Genomic DNA, 20,481 nt, shown 5'->3' with positions numbered 1-20,481 from the left:
TAAGATGGCAAGAAAAAGAAATATGATATTTGAAAGATAACTTTCTAGAGGGCTATGTAAGATAACTAAATCCTAATTCTTACTTTAATATTTCTATAAGAAATATAGTTGAACAAACTACGAATGTTTGGTCTTTTCCTTTTTCTTTTTCCAAAGATTCCTCACTTCAGTTTCTCAGGACAGAGGAGAAGACTGTATTTGAAGCACAAGATTCCCACCTCACAAAAATTTTCTACATGCTCCCTTGTGGAGCATGAAAAGCAGATAAGCTCATTTGCTTATCCCTTTCAGTATTATGCTAATGGCTCCTGCAAGACAGTTTTGTAGCGTGTGAGAAGTGCAAGAGATGTTTATTTTATTTGGCAGCTCTGCTTCAAGTCCTTTGAAGGGTAGTTTTTTCTGAGGCATTGAGCACAGTAATTTTCAGAACTGTTAAGATCAACTGCAAATTCTCATCATCTCTGAAGCCAACATGAGACATCTCACTTCTGCTATCTTTTTCAGAAAGGCATAACTAAAACTGCAGAAACGGTTATTCTTATCCTTGCAGCTATTTTCTCTTACCTCTCTCTGCAGGGCTTTCACTCCCTCCCTCTAGGCTCTCTCTTCATCTCTCCAATATCATACGAGGTCCTTTGCCTCCAGTTCTTATAGTTAGTCTCCAACATCCTCCCTTTACCTTCATTTTCTGATTATCTCCTAGAAGCTCTTTTCTCCAGATAATCCCTATGACTAAAGTCAGTGACTTTCCATCCTACTTCCAGCCAATCCTATCTCCTTCCAGTCCACAACTGACCTCAGCCCTCCCTGTCTAGATTCTTGGTAAACAGAACTCAAGACAGTTGAGTAACCAGTTGTTTGGTACCACCCCTAAGTGTCATTCAGACTTAATGCCACTCGATAGAGTATCTACATTTTTAAGAACTATAGTAAAGATTTTATAACAAACGCACTGTGAATTGAGAAGCTTACCAGTGCAAGCATAATTTATCTCAAATCATGTGGTGTACAGCTGTGGTTTGCTGGCAACATACTTAGAATGACTTGAGTATCTCATGATTAAACTGAAATGTATTGTCCTTGCTAGCTCACAAAGGCTTTCTTTTCCTTTTTTTTTTTTTTTTAAATTCAACCATCTTTCTTCAGAGTTGTCATATGTGCTTACAAATCACTGTATAAACAAACTTTTCTGCTAAATAACATTACACAAGATGGCACACAGCATTACTACTGTTTCTAATAAACAGCAAAAGTAACATTATTCCTACTGTACGTAATGACATATTGTATGAACATGAAAATAGAAAATCTGATTATGAACTATCAGGGAATAGAATAAACCTAGTAGGATTACCTTCTGTGCCATTCTAGCAGGTTCTCTACACAATGAATCAACCCTGTAGAAAGATTGTGGTATAACAAGAAGCTCTACTCAGTTTTTCTATCAAAGCAGTTCTTATAAAGGGAAAGGCCAAGATCTGTAGGTATAAGCATTATAAACAGGTGGGAATCAAACTAGGCACTGTAAGGAATCAGACCAAACTGAAAAGCCCCACGGGTGGTAAAGCTGAAGAACCTATATGAGATAACATCAGGTCTTTTTTTTTTTTTTTTTTTAAATGCAGTTGTCTTCTTTGGTTGGATGACAGTAAAGGAAATTATTTCTCCCCACACACCAACTGTAGTACAGTTCTTGGCAGACAGTCCTCATACAAAGTATGCAGTACTGCACAATACTGTTTAAAGGAAAAATAGACAACTGAAATTCCTTCCTCAGTATCTTAAAGCAGTATGTAGAAAGGACACGTCTGTAAAATAGTAAGTAAAGAGTTGTAAACTCGATATTAAAACACACAAGGTCCAGTTGACTTAGTGCATGTATAGATCCAGTTCATCAAAAACTGGATGTAAAATATACTAGCTTGAACAACTGCCATTGCAAATATTGCGTTTAACATTTGCAGTGGGGCATGAGTACAAATTTGACGATCACAAGATAGGTTGCTTATAAACAAAACAGAACAAGATACCTGTGCACAGCACAGTGGATGCTCAAAGATCTCAAAAAGAAAAAACAAAGATATAATCAGGATTGAGAATTTGTGTATTCAAGAATAATTAACAAATCTGCAGTATCTTTCTGGCCAAAATAAAAGTAATCTCTTTTTTCTCCTTTATTAATAATTTCCAAGCAAGACATTACTGCGTTTAGAGAATATGATTTTATAAGTACATTAACTGTAACAGGCCTAGTTGGTTCAGCTCAGGCCAATCTGTAAACTTCCTAAAATTGTCTCTCTTCAGTATCTCTTCTGAGATTAACAGTAGCCTACTTGCAAAAGTGTATTTGTTTTGGAGTTAATTAAAATCCAAAAAAAATAATTAGTCTTCAGATTTTTACCAAGTGACCTTCTCCACAAATATCCTTATATCTTAAATCTTAGAATCCATCTTTCTCAAACTTCTAGAAACCATTTCTACTCTTTCTAGATTTGCATGGTTTTATTAACTTGAATAATACAACTGGTCCTCTGTACATTATCTGCTTCAGGGTTGCCACAGTTTAAGTCAAGTCTGCCCTGAAAAAACAGGTTATGACCATTTTTCATTGCCCCATCTTTTTGCCTTCTTATTCATCGGGATTCAAACTCTCAGCTGTGTTCCCTCTGAAGTTTTCTGACATGCCTGCAGCTTCCATTTAAGCACTTATTCTACTGCTTTCATGATCATGAAGGTCAATCCGAGGGCCATACAGAAGACAAAAGATTCTACCAAATATTTTTTCAAAAAAATATTTCTAGAAAACTTTTAAAAACTTTTTAAAATCTATGTAATCTAGTCTCTCAGCAGAATTCAAAACTTTCATGAGAATTTCAGAAAGGAAAAGAAGTACTAGAACAATTTTTAAGAATTTGTTTGCATTTTTTTTAGCCTTTGAATTTGATCTCTGAAAGAACAGAAAAGCTGACAGTTGGCCATTTATTCGTCTCAGACAGAAAATTAAATTAAAAAAAAAGCCAATAAATTTCATTAACATCCATTTTGATGTATTTGTGGACTGTGAGAGGAAGCACTTAGACTGACTCAACCAAACATCAACGTCAAAACACAACGTCAAAGCATTTTCCTGACTTCAGTTAAATCATATTAGAGGTGAAGCTGGTCACAAGTTTTATATCCACATGAATTAACTGAAGGACAGTTCTGAGTCCTGAGGCAGAATATAATACTGGAAAAAATCTGCCCTATGTAGGGATGACACAAGACAAATTAGTAAAGCCAAAACTCAAGCAAACCTAGTCAGAGAAAGAATTTTCCATATCACTACAGAAGTAACCTCCATTGGGGAAAAAATTATGATTTAAATGAACCATCAATAGTGAACTAAAATCACAAAAGGATGGGATTTTTATATAGAATGTTCTGAACTGAAATCTCCAGATGTGACCACCAGGAAAAGTATATTTTGTTAGTAGCTAGTAAAAGATGATAACTCATTTTTCCAGACACATCCAAAACCACCCGTAGCCAATTCTGACTAAAGTGGTGGTTATAGCAAATAACTATATTACTGCCTAAGAGATCCACAAGCAAATCTCATTACTAGGAACATTACATATGTCTCTCTCCAAACAGGTGGGCAGAAAATTACTGTGAAATTTTCAATGTCTTCCAAGTAAACCTAGCTGTGAGTCTTTCAGATCTTTGCTATTAATTTAAACTTCTCCAGCTGCCAAATAATATGCTAGTTTCTAATCTTGTAACAATAAAAACAATATACCTGTAACTAATATTATTTGAAATATAGCTGTACTCACTGAATGCAAAATCAGAACTCATACATTAACACAAAAAAATTGTTCTACAGACTAATGGTTTGAATTAATATCTTCCACACATATAAAATAAGCATTTGATAAAACAAATGTGGTCTGTTCAATTCAGATTCCAATTTAACAACTTCTACTTTGCAGGTGAACTTCTGCGGAAAAAAAAAAATCAAAGATGATAATGGTTTCTAAATGACAATTTTAAAATGCCATGCCTTCAGTGATAGATATTTCTGGTGCATACCAGCATATCAGCTTCAAAGAAACATCAAATAATTCAATTCGTAGGAACTTCAGGAAATAATACCATCCAACCTAATAAGAGGAAGGTAAATACGTAACTCAGCCCTGGTTGCTCAGGGCATTTTCCCTTATAGTCTAGTTTTGGGGAAAGAAGGGTTTTTTTCCTGAAGCTATCTCATAGTTTATCTGTTGAGTGGTGACATCAAACTCTCATATACTTAGTTTTTTAAAATCTATAAGCAAATGGAAAATGAAATCAATTTTCCACATTTCATAACATGCAAATTTTATTTTTGCTATTTTTCATCAAATATCCTAAATTAATTTACAGTACATTCATTTAAACAGCTCTTTATTTTGAAATGGTTGCTTAATTGGAACCTTAGTAAATCATCTAATCCAATCTTCTAGTCAAAGTAAGGCAAATACTGAATGTAGATTGTTTTTTTAGTATTATATTTTTTCTTCTCAAAAGCTTATTTTTGTGTGTCTGCAAGTATGTGTGCATGCACAGTATATGGGCTCAGAGCTTGGAGTTTCATTACTTCTACTAAGAGAAATAATATGCAATTGTACAGGGCTCTGCCAGTGTATGCTCAGGTTGTACAAAGATGAAATCAACAGTCAGCTAGACAAAAGCCACCAAAAACCTGCAGACAGCAATAGTCTTCTCATTTGCTTTTATTCTGCTTCAATACCATTTCATAAAGAGGTGATTGATAGCTTCTCTATTTGGCAGACTCCCCCTCTATTTTAACTTCGATTCACACAACTGTACTGTAGTTAATAGTTACGGTTATTATAGCTTAAAATTATTATCTCTCTTAACACACATTCTTTAAAATAGATTTAAATGCAATTAATATGTATAATAAGCTTAACACTTTTCCCTATATACATTTTGACCAATTAATGAAATCAGAAAGAGGAACTCAGGCGCTAAAACTAGGAAATTAGCTTGCAAAAAAAACTAGGATAAAGTCTGATTCTTCTTTACCAGCTTTCATGGCAAACATTTTATAAGTCATTCCAGAGCATAGTATAATGAAAGGACATAGGATGTCATTTAAATAAATTAAAAAAAAATTAAAAAATTTCCCCCTTATTTCTGGAAGAACATTCATGGAACCGAGTTGCAATAATGATTGGAACAAACTGCATCATGGACAGGTGCTCAGCTGGATTGCTGCCAATACACCTCACTCTTGGCTGGATCTCTCTACGCAGAAAACTCAGCCATAATGTTCAAATTTTACTAATCAGTCACTTCCCTTTTTTCACCCCTTACTCTTTCCCTTACCAGTGTTTCCCTTTGAATGTAATGGGGCTCTGTGTAGAGGTTATTCAGAACACAATCTAGTTCTTAACCATATTCATTCAAACATCAGATGAAAGAAAACTAAAGTCAGTTTTAAATTCCTAACAAGTAGTAGGTATAAAAATCATCCAATATTGGAGACTCTGGTTGCCTAATACAAAGTCTTTCCTTCAAGGCACAGGATTATTATTTTCTAATTCATTTGTGACTTGCTTTTTTCCCCACTCTACAGTCTACTTACTGATATTCTTAGCTTCCTTTCCTGCCTTCTCCTAGCACCTTCAAATGTAACTTTATGCTAGATTGTATTGGAAAGCCTAGCTGTATTTATTTTTTCTTTATTCTGTAACTCTCCCCCACCCCCAAAAAAAAAATCTATTTAGAAAGCATTACAGACTGCTTTAAAAAGAAGGATTTAGTTAACAGAAATTACTTTTCAGTTGTAATCTTTTAAAAGTGCAATTTCTGCACATTTCTTTCTTTTTGTTACAGTGTTTTTGATAACATCAGCTTCCAAATCTTTCCCCATTTGTAATGAGGGAAATATGTAATTTGTAACATGGTTCAAATCTACAGTTCTCACTTGTCAGGGAGGAGTTCTTCAAGAAAAGGGTTTCAGGTCCTTGAACCTCAGATCTAGTTTCTTAGTTGTGATATTAAACTGACTGTGCGATGTTTTATAAAGTTCAGTATGAAAGGTTTTGTGTCACAAGCCACGCTGTGTTAGACCAGCCTGGCTTAGATCCCCCCATAGCCAGCATTTATCTTTTGCTGATTCTTTCCCTCTGACCAACAACTGATTTTAACTTGGTTATTTTAAAGTCTTGAGTCATTATATTGTAACTTAGACTTTATTGTTTCTACTCTGACCAAAAAAAATCCAACAGCAGGACCTTAAGATCCTATGCTGCAAGTCTACAGGAAGTCAATTCTATTCTTCAGTTTAAAACATCTTTTCTATTTCACCGAGAAGTACAAACTCTGAAATTAGCCTTAATCTAGATGCAAATTTTCATAAACTCTACCCTTTTACTGAATGTATTGTAGTGCTGAATCCAAAGAGCAGAAATACATAGTGCTCATCACAGGATAGTAATTATACATTTTCTCAGCTCAAACATGTACTCAAGTAATAAGACTTCTAGAAAATTCTAAAAATCACAGAAATGCTAGCACATTCTTTTATATATGGGGTATGAGAAATGTAAATAAAACAATAGTCTTTGATGTAAAGTAATTGAACTTATTCTTTAATTATTTTTGAATAGTAGCAACTCTTGCTGAGGAGATAGTAAAGAACTACTGTGTATTCTAGGGTAACACATATATAGACATATCAATTCATATATCTGGTTATCGTTGTTTAAAGTATTGTCTTTAAAGTAAGAAGAAATATTGAAATATTTTATTTATTGAAATATGAGAATATTGACAAAATTATAAAGCTTCCCAGTATAAATCTGTATCTAGGTAGAAATTCAGTGTGTTTTTGAGAGAGAAGGTGTTTAGAATTGTGTAGTCCAGTGTACGTATAGGTAAATACATATATGTACATCAGCTTCTATGTTATAAACAGACAAAAAGTAGATGTATGTACATATAAATAAAACCTTTGGTTATTTCTTAAGCTTTGTTCACGTTTCACATAACTATGACATTAAATGGATAACATCATACAATAGCCTTTTATGAGCTTATCCTCAAAGTAGCATCAGAAAAGGAAACATGATTATTTCTTTTTCAAATCTGAAGCAGTGGGAGATCAAAGAGGAAGAAGTAAACTGTTGAAAGACTGTAAGAATCTAGGAGCAGAAATAACAGGGACTTCTGAGTACTCCAGTACAAAAAGTTTGGAAAAGTATACTTAACCTTTGACATGAAAGGACCATAGGCTGTGTATGATTATCCCTCAGGAATGGTAAGATCTGAGGTTTTTTGTTTGTTTTTTTAAGGTGATTCTAGACACTAAAACCTTCTTTAAATTACACGTATTTCTTTTTGTAGTGACTTGAGTGAACATTTTAAATGTTTTAATTACAAAAAAAAAAAAAAAAAGAGACTTACCTGCGGCAAAAAGGGACTAAAAGCCACATTAGTGACAGATTCTGTGTGTCCTCCCAGTTTATATGAAAAGGCACTCGAATGCATCTCATATATGTAAGCCTAAAAAACAATGAAATAATTTTCACCTCAAAGAAGTAAAACACTATGGATACACCAAATTACAGTAAAGAGGACTAAAGATTCAGCCTGCAGTGAAGTTAGGAATGTTTCATAATAGCTAGATATACTTCCGTGTCTTCCACATCTTTAAAGAGATTTCTATAAATGAGGATAATTTTTCAAATGCCTAACTAAAGTTGATTAAAATGAAATATATATATGTATGCTTATATATATGTTTACAGGGAATAGTGCAATTTTTTAATCTTGAATAAGCCCCAGAGTAACTCAGTTTGACCTTGCAGACAGCAAACTGCTACAAGATATACATCCTAAAAACTTTTGCATTCAATTAACAGTCTTTCCAATTTATGAAAAGATTCACGGACCAAGGCAGCTCCTGAAAAACACTGAATGTCTCACTCAGAAAACAAATCCAACAGTCAACTCCAAAGATTCTCTAATCCAAGTCAACACCAATGAAATCTGACAGTACTCAGTGTCAAACATCCTATTCAAGACCATATTCACTGAGAGGCTCACTGTAAATCTACTTAATTGCATGCTGTTTATATACCTCACAAAATCTGTATTCAGTCCAGGATACAGAATTAAAACTATCTAATGGCTTCAGTCAGTTATCTAAAAATGGACAGAAAAATAAGTATCCATTTTTAATTTCTGGATCCTTATCCTTTGTAGCATTCCACATAGATATTGCCATACTACTTCAGAAAAGTAGTAGGATCTCAATTAATGTGTTGAAATCACTGTGCCCTTCCTAAAAAGATAGAGCAAGCAAGCTTGTTAATTGGAAACACTACCTCAAACAGTAAGATTCTCCCCTCTGCTTTTTATATCTTTCAGGAAACTAGTCAGAAGAAGCACTGAATTGCTAATAATATATAAGCAGCAGCTTTAGTTTTAAAACATATAGCCACACCACAGCTATAATGACTTAAGCGCTTGGAATATGATCAGTTCACATGGGTGAAAGAGGCAAGAGGAACCCAAACAAGATACAATTGCTATAGTGACACAAAATAAAGCAGTATGCTGTGTCTGTAGGCATGAAATCATTTTCTCTGATGGAAAGTAAAAGACCACATGTTAGTAAAGAGTCTGTACACAGAACTGCTCAGGTTCTTGCCTGTGAAGTTTTCCATTCAGAAACAATACAGCTGATTCTACTTTATTGATTTAAAAATATTAAGGAAAGAGTCTTGGTTATTTGCTTCATACCAAAAGCAGATTACAACATTGCCAAATCATTAGATTTAAAAAAGAGAAGTTTTCAGAAAAGTTCTAGTCACAGTACCCTCCCAAATTCCCTTTATGTTATAGTCTGCAAGACTACATCCATCCATTCTCCTCTTTCCAAACTGGCTCTCCATTCTTTGCTCTGATAATATTGATAATACACCATGACTCAATGGGCATTACGTTTTTTAGATGCTGACATCTGTTTTATCTCAGTAGCACTGTAATCTTTTCTTCATAACAAGCTGTGTCACTCTATATTTCACCTGGCCCTGCAGCACAGGCTTTATACAAGACTTTCTTTCAAGAACAAAAGTAGTATTAGCAATGGTCTTTTAACTCCAGCAAAGTCAGGCTGTACTTCAACACAGTGCCAGTGAAGACCGCAGCTGTTATGCCCATACAATTAATGAGAAGCCTGAAGAAAATGAGACAAAAATTATGCTGAAGTAAGAAGTGCAAATTCCAGGATGAATCCAGGAAGGAAAGCAGTACACTGCAGGAGAAAAGAGCAAGGTGCATTACAAGCTGTACTTCTGCCTCCAGAACAACGTGCTCCTGTGTCTAAACAGCTGAAGAAAGAAGGTACTCATGAGAACAGGGACAGATCATCCTTCCCAAATGCTCCTACATCCTCTGGAACAATTTATTAAAACTTTTCTGTAGTATTGCAATACCTAGTAACGCTATGACACTTCTTAGTTGTTAGTGTCATTAAAGATCCAAATCTTATTCCACATCTTTGTTGTACACTTTTACATGTTCTTTGGAACTGCAGGGATGGCAAGACAGGACAAACGTCATTTTGCTTAATACACTTCAGTGTATTAAGTTTTCTAACTTTGTTAGAAAAACTTAGAATAGAAATTAAGAAAATATTGTAAAGAGCAGAATTCAAGAATTCAGGTGCTTGACACGAAGCATATGTTCTCTAGACTAAATACACTTGGTGCATGTGTGAGGAGATAGAAAAATGGATTTATGACATTTTTTAGCTCATATTGCAAGCTAATTATTCTTCAGCTGAATTTTGTTGTAAAGGTTGCATTAGTACTGCTAACAGTAAGGACAGTCTTCAGCAGAGAACAGGCAGCAAACAGGACTATGCTTATCATTACACTCCATAATCTTTATCCCTTCTGACTCTAAATTGCCTTAATGACAGTTTTCTTTTCCTCTTTAAAGCTAATGTCCTCTGTCTCTTTCACGGAAATAAGCTCAGGGAAAAGATAGGCAAGACCAGCAAGAGTCAGGAGAATAAACATTGAATCACAGAGAGTGTCGTCCAACAGGTTCTGATCCAAGAAGAAATACAGGTTCATGCTTTAATGAAGGCAGCATATCACAGAGAGAGATGTTAAGTGAAGCTGAATTTTTTCCACCATAATTCAGTGGCTTGCAAAACTTTGCCAAAGTTATGCAATAAAAATTAACTTTCAATTCCATGTTCTCAGTTTTATTTTAATTGAGGAGGAGCGCATTCATTTTTGGCTAAGTCTCTAAGTCACAATTCCTCCTAAAATAGTTGTCAAAACATTTTATTGTTTTTTGGTTGTTGTTGTTTTGAGATAAATTCTGTGAAACACAGGAATTCTATTAACTTATGCTTTTCCACACTTTTCCTAAATCAACACTTTAGCTCATATATTTCCTTTAAAAAATGTTATGAAGTTCTACAGCTTCAGTAGCATCTACCAAGTGTGTGTATTCAAACTGCTGTCTAAAAAGAGAGGTTAGCCAATCACACATCTTAGCCTACAATGCATTTAACCTCTTACCTCCCACCTTTCAAGATGTGCTCCCTAGTGCTGGATGCAGCACTCTTCAGAATCGTTCACATTATGTAACAAGATTCACTGGGTCAGAGAAAAGTAAAGACAAGCAGATGCAGATGGAAGCACATGTGTAGCTAACCACTGAAGCATTGTCAGGGTAGAGAAGACCTCAATCTAGTCTTCACTAGAGACTACTTTCGTACTGAACAGCTGCTACACAAAACATACACGAAAGGGCTAGGAACACAACCCTGTATTTCAGACAATTCTCTCCCAACAGAAATACTGTCCTTCTAATTATTTTTAGAATTCAATAGTTTAAAAAAAAAAGTCTGCTTAAACAGAAATGGTATTCAGGTATTCATAAAAAAATGGAATAACTCCAAAATAAATATTTTCCTTCTGTAGGCTCCCGTCATGCTAATTCTGCTACATTTGTGATGCCATTCAAATTACTTTTCTGTTATATAATGACTGGATTTTCTCACACTTTCTTCTCTATAGAAAAAAAAGACCAGTAAGTGATGTATAAACAACACCATAACACGAGCAACAACAACAAAAATGTTGAAAATATGAATTCAGTGATAGAGGAAGAACATGTTCTTCAGTAAACGAAACGTAATAAAGACAGAAAGCAAAACAGTCTAGGAAGTGCTCAGTAATTCCCCGAATGCATATGTACATATAATCCGCTACAGATTTCAGCCAAAGTCAATTCCTTTTTTTTATATTAAGAACAATTTTTTTTGGTAATAAAAATACTGATTCAGTAGATACTGGTATTTTCTTTCCATTCCTGTCCAAAGGTCAGCCAAAAGTAAAAATAATTTACCTGTACCAATAGCTTCCAAACAGGTTTCCTGCAACCATAACCACATACTTACTTGTGTTTCCATTCACTTGAAGTTTGGAGAACAGTTTTGATTAACCCACAGTATAAGAGTGTATTTAGCACCTTATACAAGCCTATGCTTTCTTTAAATTTGTAGCAAAAGACAGGGAAGGAAGGTGAAGGTCCTTTCTCAGAAAGAATTTATATCCAAGTGCAAAACTACTTTATTTTACTGCACTGGTAGAGAGGGTGTGCTAAATAAAGTGACTCTGCCTTCAAAGTAACCTTATCCCCATCTGTTCTAACTGCCCCTTTGTCTAATCGACAGTGTATTTGAATCAAACTATTTACGTGCCTACACTCCTTCAGGAAAAGGGAAGAGGGGGAAACAAGTCAATAATAGTAAACTGAACACGCAACAGAATAATTCTTTTTATCAGTACTTGCATGGAGACTGAAAAGCAACAACAGTTGAAATATCCATTTTTTCTAGACACTGTGGTTTTAAATTGGAGTGCCTTCTTAACATATTAATCATTTAAATAAATGAATAAATATGGAAATAAGGAAATAAAAAAATAAAGACTCTAGCATCTAACATACTTAATTTGACCTTACACGAATAGAGATTTCTTCTTCAGAAATTTTGCATGAATGGCCAAATTTTTCCTAGGACTACTTAGTGTAATATTTCAAATGAGCTCCAGCAGATGGAAGCATTAGAGTATCTGGTGGGAAGATAAATAAATAAATAGCTTACACTTTCATGAAAGACATCTGGATTTGTTAGTAAGACATTAGCCTCCCTTTGTCTCCATTAATGTCATTACATCTGGTGCACATGATATAATTGTTTGGCTTGCATTTCATCAATCTGTTTTCACTGGGCCCACATCTCCTGCTGAGTTGTGTATTTTTCCTTAATTTCAAGCTTAAGAAGCACCTGAAATACTTGTTCTAAAATGTAAAATAACAATCACCCTGGAGCAGACACTCAGCATGGAAAGTTTCAGCACAAAACGTTCCTAGTTACAAACAACTGAAAACAGAATTATAGTGGAAAGTGTTAGACTACTGTAATTACACGCATCAGTGCCAACTCCATACATAATAAAACAGATTTTGCAAGTATTCTAAGCACTGATTAACACTCTTCAGTCCCGAGATGTGTTCTACAATAGTAGCACGGAAAATCTATTCAAGCCCATCCCCAAAATATTGAATACAATATGCCCTTTGAGAAACTCTGCTCTTTTAACGCAACTTGTTGTGGAAGCTGCTTTGGTAGTCACAAGAAATTACCTATTACAGTAGGATCCCCACTTTCCATTTGAGTTCCTTCCATGTAACCACAAAAGGAGTAATGGTGAAAATTAATAAGGTTCTTCATTATTAAAACTTAATATTATCAAGATCAGGCCTTTCAAAACACAGGGTATACTTTTCAAATATATCAGTATATTGACAGTTACAGCTAATACAGTTTAAGTTTTTCTCATTAAAGAAGATTATATAAGAAGATCCAAACCACAAGTGAGTTTTACTTCTGTAAGCCTTCCTTCTTAGAAGCTTCTAATTTATTTTTTTTCTAAATTTAGTTTCTATTTAATTAGCCAATTTCAAAGCTTTACACATACGCTTGTTTTTATTTGTGTGCCTGGTATTTATGGTATTTCTGTAGCACCAAATATTGTTGTTTTTAGGTTACTTATATAACACATTTGGGTATGGAAGAATGGAGAATTATTATTATTGAAGATTTTGTTTTAGGAAAATTTACCTCCCCTCTAGTTAAAACTAGAAGCAGATCAGTTGGAGCACATCTACCCTGCAAATGGCTCTTCGACTGTTGCTAAAACTGTCTTCTGTATCAAGTTTACTTGCATTCCTTGTTTGTGGACTGCTATTGATTGACAAAAATACTATAGAAAGATGCAGAGGATCCTCCTTCTGCTGCTTAAGCATAAGAGAGAATTTCATTAGCTTTATAGTGGATTGCTACATATTAATAAATTTGCAAGCTTAGTGCAATCAACTACAAGAACAAGAGGACTCACGTACCAATGCCACAAAATTCCTCAGAGATATACTAAGCTATACACATAGAAAGCCCAAGACCTGTGATTGTAAACCTATATCCACACTCTCTTAGCATCCCACTGGTTTTGTTGGACACGGATAACTATTAAACATGAATGAAATTTGGGTATTTATATCAACTTTGACTTCCTATTTCACCTACATTTAAATATAGGATATTTCCTTTAAAACTAATATTCTCCAGCAAAAAGCTAACATCTAGTATTTCCACTCTGCTGGCAGAATTACCCACAGTAGTGGCCCCTAGCTGACTTGGGGAGGCACGACATAGGAGATAAAGTCCCACTGAGTTGGATGAGACATCAGTCTTAAAGGTTTATACAGCAACACACTGTAGGCTCACAAGTTTCAGTTTTGACAGGCTACTAGAAAAGAGATGTTTTGTAGTAGTTAAGTAAACACACTTAGAATCATACAATCACTTGAGTTGGAAGGGATACTCAAAGGTCATCAAACCCAACTCCACTGCAATGAACAGGGACATCTACAACTAGATCAGGTTGTTTGGAGCCCCCTGCAGCCTGACCTTGAAGGTCTCCAAGGATAGAGCATCTACCGTCCTTGTGGGAAACCTGTCCCAGTGCCTCACTACCCTTACTGTAAAACATTCTTCCTTATATCCAGTCTAAATCTCCCTTAGTTTAGTTTGAAGCCATTTCCCCTTGCCTTATCATAGTAGACCCTGCTAAAGAATCTGTAACCCTTCCTTCTTACAGCCCTGCTTTACATACTGAAGGCTGTTCTCATGTCTCCCTGGAGCCTTCTCTTCTCCAAGCTCCCCAGCCTGGAGAAGAGAACAACCCCAGCTCTTTTAGCATGTCCTTGTAGGATTGGTGTTCTATCCTTTGGATTATTTTTTTTTTTTGCGGCCGCTTATAAATAAATTTGTCAATCCTCTCAACTGCAAACCTGGATTTATGTTGGTCAGTTCTGAGATGTAGAGATACCATAGATAAAGCAGCAGTCCAAGCTGACCAAGAGGCAAACAAAAGCAGTTAATGTGCTCATGCTCATAGAATTCCATGGTTCATAACATAATCTACCACAGCTAAGATTTTCAATCACCTTCAAAGATACACCCAGAGACAGCAGAGTAGCAGCCCACTGCAAAGTCATTCCAGTGTTACTTAGAAAGCAATATTTACCTCTTCTCTCCTAAGACATTAGTAATAAAAGCCAGTCACACTCCCAAACTGTCCAAGAAATTGAGGTTCAAGAGTAATACAAAGATGTGTCCTTCCTTGGAAAGGGATAGACTTTGTCTAACAATAGGTGGCTGCAGTCCCTGTCATTCATCCTCTGCCATTTATATTTCTCTGCCAAGCAATGTCAGTTCTGCTTTTTCCACAGTAATCATTGCTAATGCTATTTTCTCCAGATGTTTTCCTTTAAAGCTTGAGTTAAACGATATGGACATATTCATACAATTTGAACAAAAAATAATTGAGATGCTTATGACACCGAAACTCAAAATATCTCAGATAGTCCCTATCTATGCTTCATATAATACATTCTGTTCTGCAAGCCCTATGGTACAAAGCATAGACTGAGACGATAAATACTATCCCTGCTATCAGACATTTTGAAAAGCAAATTTCCAGAAGGTATCCTACTTGTTTCCAACTCCCATATTAAAATCAACGAGCATATTCTGTTGATCAAAGATAACTAAAAAAAACATCACTGATAGCATAAATTTATAACTCCCAAGAGATAATGAACTACTAGCACGTCCTATCTCCTCCATATACACCTATAGCAGAATATCAAAACCCTGTGCCTTCCTTCATCTGTAATCCTTTTATCTTCCACTCATTACTACCTAAAAAGTTTTAGTGAAATCATGGTCTCAAGCAAGAGGCAAACCACCACACAGTTTTATCATTTACATTTTGAGGATCTGGGGATGTTTTTCTTTTCTATTGAGGTAATTTAATGTAATTCTGGACCTAATCAGATGCAGTTTGTAAGCATATTACACCAGACACAACGTGAAAGATTTTCATGTAAATAAGATCAGAATAACTGACTGCAGTAGTAACAAGCTGAGGTAGATTTAATTTTTCACTCAAAGAAAAAAAACACAGGAAAAATGTCATTCCTCAACTCAGTTTTATAAATCAGAACTGAACCACAGAAAGACTAATAATACATTAATCAGCAGCACAAGAAGAGAAGATATACATAGAAGAAAATAGTGCTGGCAAACTGGCAATACAATCTCCAAATGAGTTTTGGTGATTTACTTTGGTCTATCTTATCTGGTTCTGTGGACTGAACACCATTAACACACAGACAGCAATCAGTTTGCTCAAGCTGCTGCTCTTCCAGTTCAGATTCATTCAAAAGGAAATAGGCTGCATGATCCAAGACCAATGTGAGATACAAGTCAAAACAGAGAAAATGAGGAGAGAGGTGTCCTTCAGAAAGGACTGTACAAATCCCTTACGAAACTAAAGAACACATCTTCACTGAGTTAGTGCACTTCCTCATCCCAGATCAACAACCGCAACACCCACACCTCTGTATTTTTTAAATTACTTTAAGTGATGGAAGTGCTAAATATGTCAATAATTAATTTAAATTTATGTAGACTTTTCAAAATAATTCAAGTATATAGACTGTCATCCAATATTTACATACCACACATTTGTATAATGTCATCACAAAACATCAAACTGGTTTAATTCCTGCATCAAAATTCTTAAGTACTAAGACAGGCTTTTAGAGTCAGGAAAGCATCATTCAAAAAAAGATCATCTGAAGCATTGTTTAAACAATAATAGCAACTCAATTATGAAAAGTAATACATTTAAATATTCTTAAAAGATTAAGGGAGTAAAACCTCATGAAATCATATACATTTCATTAGAAAAAAGTACTTCGGAATCCATTTCCACTTTCCCAATGCCACTTCTCTTCTCCACCCTGCTCCTCAAAATTTTGTTTCACAGATAACGAATAACACCTTCTGAGGGACAGATAAATGATCTGAATGTTCTGGCATCACAGCATGAACTTTATACAACTGATCTTCAAAGAGCAGAGATGCTTATGGTAAGAAAATTTCAAGCTATGTGAAATGACTGGCATGCAATTTCTCAACAAGAAAAACCAAGACATTGTACTAGTCATTGCATAGATATGATATAGGAATGGTGGTTAAAAAGACAAATACTTTAAATACAATGTTGTTTAAATATTTTGATAAAGTCATTTAAAATATTATGAAAATTCAAAATCTGAATTCCAGACCTTAGCATAATACTTTTGGAAATTTTCTTAAAATGCTTACTTGAGATTTCTGAAGAACAGAGAAAGCATTGAGATACTACCAGAAGTAGCAAATATACTAACCAGGCTTTTTTGTTTTTTAGTTTTTGACAATATGTTTTTCAGATGCAAACTATTTTTCTTAAATTCCTGAATGATAGTTCTTCAAAAAAGTAGGGATTTGAATGCTTAAAAAATTATAACCTTCTTTCAGTCTGTAGAAGACACTAGGTGCAAAAGATACTGATGAATTTAATAAAGAAAAAAAAGTTTCAAGTTAGGTAATACTTTCCCTCAGTATAATAAAGCAGAGGCTGTCCAAAGTCAAAATATAAAATATAGTAGCTATATCCAAAGTCAAAATATAAAATATAGTAGCTATAGAAGTCTGACTTAAAAGAACATTTCAGCTTTGTTAGTGTTGTAACTAGCAAATTTGTATCCTAGTAATCCAAAAGGAGGACTTCCCTTCCTGCACTGGAATATATGAAGTCCAGTAGTAAGCATGCACAAAGTGACTTGCTAAAGTTCAAACAAGAAGTTCTGAAGACCAAAATACCTTTCTTCTCAAAGAACTTAAGAAATCAGCAAGGAACAGGACTTGGAACTGCACTAAAGCAAAAATGTGTTTCCTTACACTGAATAAAACACTGTCAAAACATCAGTATACTGTGAGATGTTCAATCAAAGGAACACTGGGGAAAATAAGGAAAAAACCTTCAAATACTTAAGCTACTTCAAATAGTAAAGCTCCTTCTATTGCCATTTCTCAAAGCCAAAATATATGTGAGCAAGTAGATGATGACTTTAACAGGTAGCCGTGCTGTTTTTTTTAATAAATTTCTGAGGGACAAAAACCAAAGAAATATTTTTAAAGTAACATATCATGATATAATTATGAATAAAAATAAAGTTACGAATTATGTTACATAATTCCCTTTTTCATTCTCATAAAATAATTTATTAATATAATCCAATATGAAAAGTCATAAAAGATCATCTGATTTCAGATGGTGAATTTTATGACTAAGTAAACATCAGGGAATAAAACATTAAATATATTTCTGAGTACATCTGAAATTCCACGTGAAATATCAACCTTTGAAACTATTTAGAACTGTCAACTACAAACAAATTGTACAGCGTGCATTATGCCAGATGCAGAATCTTGTTCCTGAAAATAACTGAGTCAGAAAGTACAACCATGTCCACCATTCACGAGCTTACAGATCACTTTGGATATGACCCCTAACCAGTATGTAATCAGCATCATTTCTAAAGTGAGAATTAACAATAAAACCAGTATTGCACAAATGTTAACATTCAGGAATTCTGCAAGTGATTAGGATTGATGCATTAGTATCAAATCAACATACTGTGTATCCTGTCCCTTCTTTCACTGTCAGTGTCCTTCTGGAGATGAAAAACTCTACCACCTCTGAATTTGGTGTCTTCACATTCTTTGGAGGTCTACACTTAATCTCAGATTTAGAACATGATTCAAAAGGTATCACTATGGGTAAAATCCTAGACTTCAGTAAAAAGCTTAAATAAAACGGAAGACAACTTCATACCATACCCTTGCATTTTTGTTATTGATGTAGCAACCTCTCATGCTGAAAAAATACTCTGGATTTTGTGAGACTTGACATGAAAACAGACTTTTAAATTAGCAAATTGCATTTCATCAATGGGCCAAAATGTGCCACTAAAGTCTAAATTTTGAAAAGAAACTAAATAATCTGAAAACAATTTAAGACTAAATCTTTATTACTGCATTTCCTATTTCATTTCTGGGAACTTGGAATTTATTCAGAGAGCCTCAAGGTGTTTAAAAAAAAAGAAAAAAGAATCTAATTAGACATGAAGTAAAACAATAACTAGGACTACACTGAGTACAGGAACATTTTTATTTTTAAGAGAAGCATTTCAGACTTCTCAAATACTTTTATCCTTTTAGAATAAGATTTCATTGATCGGATAATATTTAGGTAAACATTTTTGTACAGAAACCAGGAAAATGGAAATCTAAACCCAGCAGGAATATTTGTCTAACATCCTTGGACTATTCCTTGACAGTAAGAAACTTTAAACTGTCCACTTGTTAAACAGACAAATTATATTGAAAAGAGTCAGCCCACTTCATTTGCAGCCTTAGGCTTCTTAAGATGAAGACCAGAACCGATATTAGAAATGCTAATATCTAGATTTCTTTTAATCACTATGAATTATGAAAAGGCTTATCACAGTTCAAAACCAGGATGCTGTGGGTCCCCGCTTTCATCAGACTGTCAAGTCCTACAAAGTTCTTGGCGAAGATTCTTTTCAAGTGGGAGTAGCCAGGTACGGGAATGCTTGCAACACACGACTTACAATATGTACACACACAAAAGCAGTTCACATCAAAGTAAGAGGCTACTTTAGCCAAACAGAAGCGATACCAATTAGTTTTTGCATCAAACAGGCAGCATACTTCATAATAGAGTAAAAGGCAGACAGAAGTTGCAACTCTTTATTTATAACAACATTTTTCAGTTTTCTTACTCTTTGCCCTCCAGGAATATGGTTTTGATTTTGCTGTTAGAAAATGCAGCCAGCACGTATTTCTCTCTGGCAAACATTGTAAAATACAAAAGGCATTTTGTGATTAGTATTTCTCAATTATATCCCAGTTCTTCCCCTACTAACTTAAAAATCAACTGTATTTGTTAACCATAGGGTGCAAGCATTACATGTGATAAATTAAACTCAACAATGATCGAGTTGTAGTTACTCGTCATTGAAGATACATTTCATTATTTAGGAATAACCAAATAAACTTTTACCAGCACTAATATGTTTCTCCAGCTTTTATAATTCCAGTGGACATTAACTCATTGAATATTATCTGCAAAAATATCTGAATTCTTGGTACTCTTAAACTTGTTCCAGTTGCACACCAGTCAATTTATTAGAATGTTACTTGTTTAATAATATGAACTATTTCTTGTCATGTTCAATTTTTTTTTTTTCCCCAAAAGGAAAGACAGAAGTATAATCAGTCAAAATGTTTCAAAGAGAAGTCTACAAATGTCCCTGAACTGTGTTTTTGTCCTAACAGTAGAGCTGTAGCAAGTTTCTCAGAATCTGAAACTTGACTCAGATTTTCAGTGGAGACAGCAAGAACAATTAAAGATTTCTATGGATATTGATATAAATTATGCAAAATTCCAACCCATGAGACACACTAGATCATATTGACTGGCACTGTGCCCACCAGGGGCTACATGCCAACTGGAGCAGCATGTAAACTAGCTATTCAGCTTCCTATAATGAGCTACCAATTGCCAAGAATTTGGAGTAAGGGTAAAATCATTCTCTATAGATTTATTTTCTATCAGCAGCCTTTCTTAACAAAAGCTTTATGGCAAAAGAGAAAAGGTTTTACAACTACACTTCTTTTTATACTATTCATCCTCAATCTTAATTAGAATCTCAACTAATTATATAATACGTGTCATGCATTGGGATCAATATTAGATATGTTTCATTTTACAAATAAAAGCTTCTGTTCTGTATTGAAAACTACATTCTCAAATGCAAATTACTTGAAAAATATATATTATCATGGAAACCATGAGAATATACTATCCATTGCCAAATCTTCAGCAATCTGACCTTCATACACAATTGGAGTGAATATTT

The 20,481-nt window shown here is 34.5% G+C and overlaps 1 protein-coding gene across 1 annotated transcript in view; it reads right to left on the bottom strand.

Annotated features, from left to right (window-relative positions):
• Positions 1–6,298: 6,298 nt before the first annotated feature.
• WDR27 (WD repeat domain 27) overlaps positions 6,299–20,481 on the bottom strand; it is a 60,317-nt gene continuing 46,134 nt past the window's right edge. The window contains 2 exon segments of the mRNA XM_031552431.1: positions 6,299–7,193; positions 7,456–7,554. Of these exon segments, the coding sequence (XP_031408291.1) occupies positions 7,092–7,193; positions 7,456–7,554 (201 nt within the window). The 3' untranslated portion in view covers positions 6,299–7,091.

The sequence above is a fragment of the Meleagris gallopavo genome, chromosome 2 (genome assembly GCF_000146605.3).
Source record: "Meleagris gallopavo isolate NT-WF06-2002-E0010 breed Aviagen turkey brand Nicholas breeding stock chromosome 2, Turkey_5.1, whole genome shotgun sequence".
Taxonomy (NCBI): Eukaryota; Metazoa; Chordata; class Aves; order Galliformes; family Phasianidae; genus Meleagris; species Meleagris gallopavo.
This window is presented reverse-complemented; position numbering and strand designations above follow the sequence as displayed.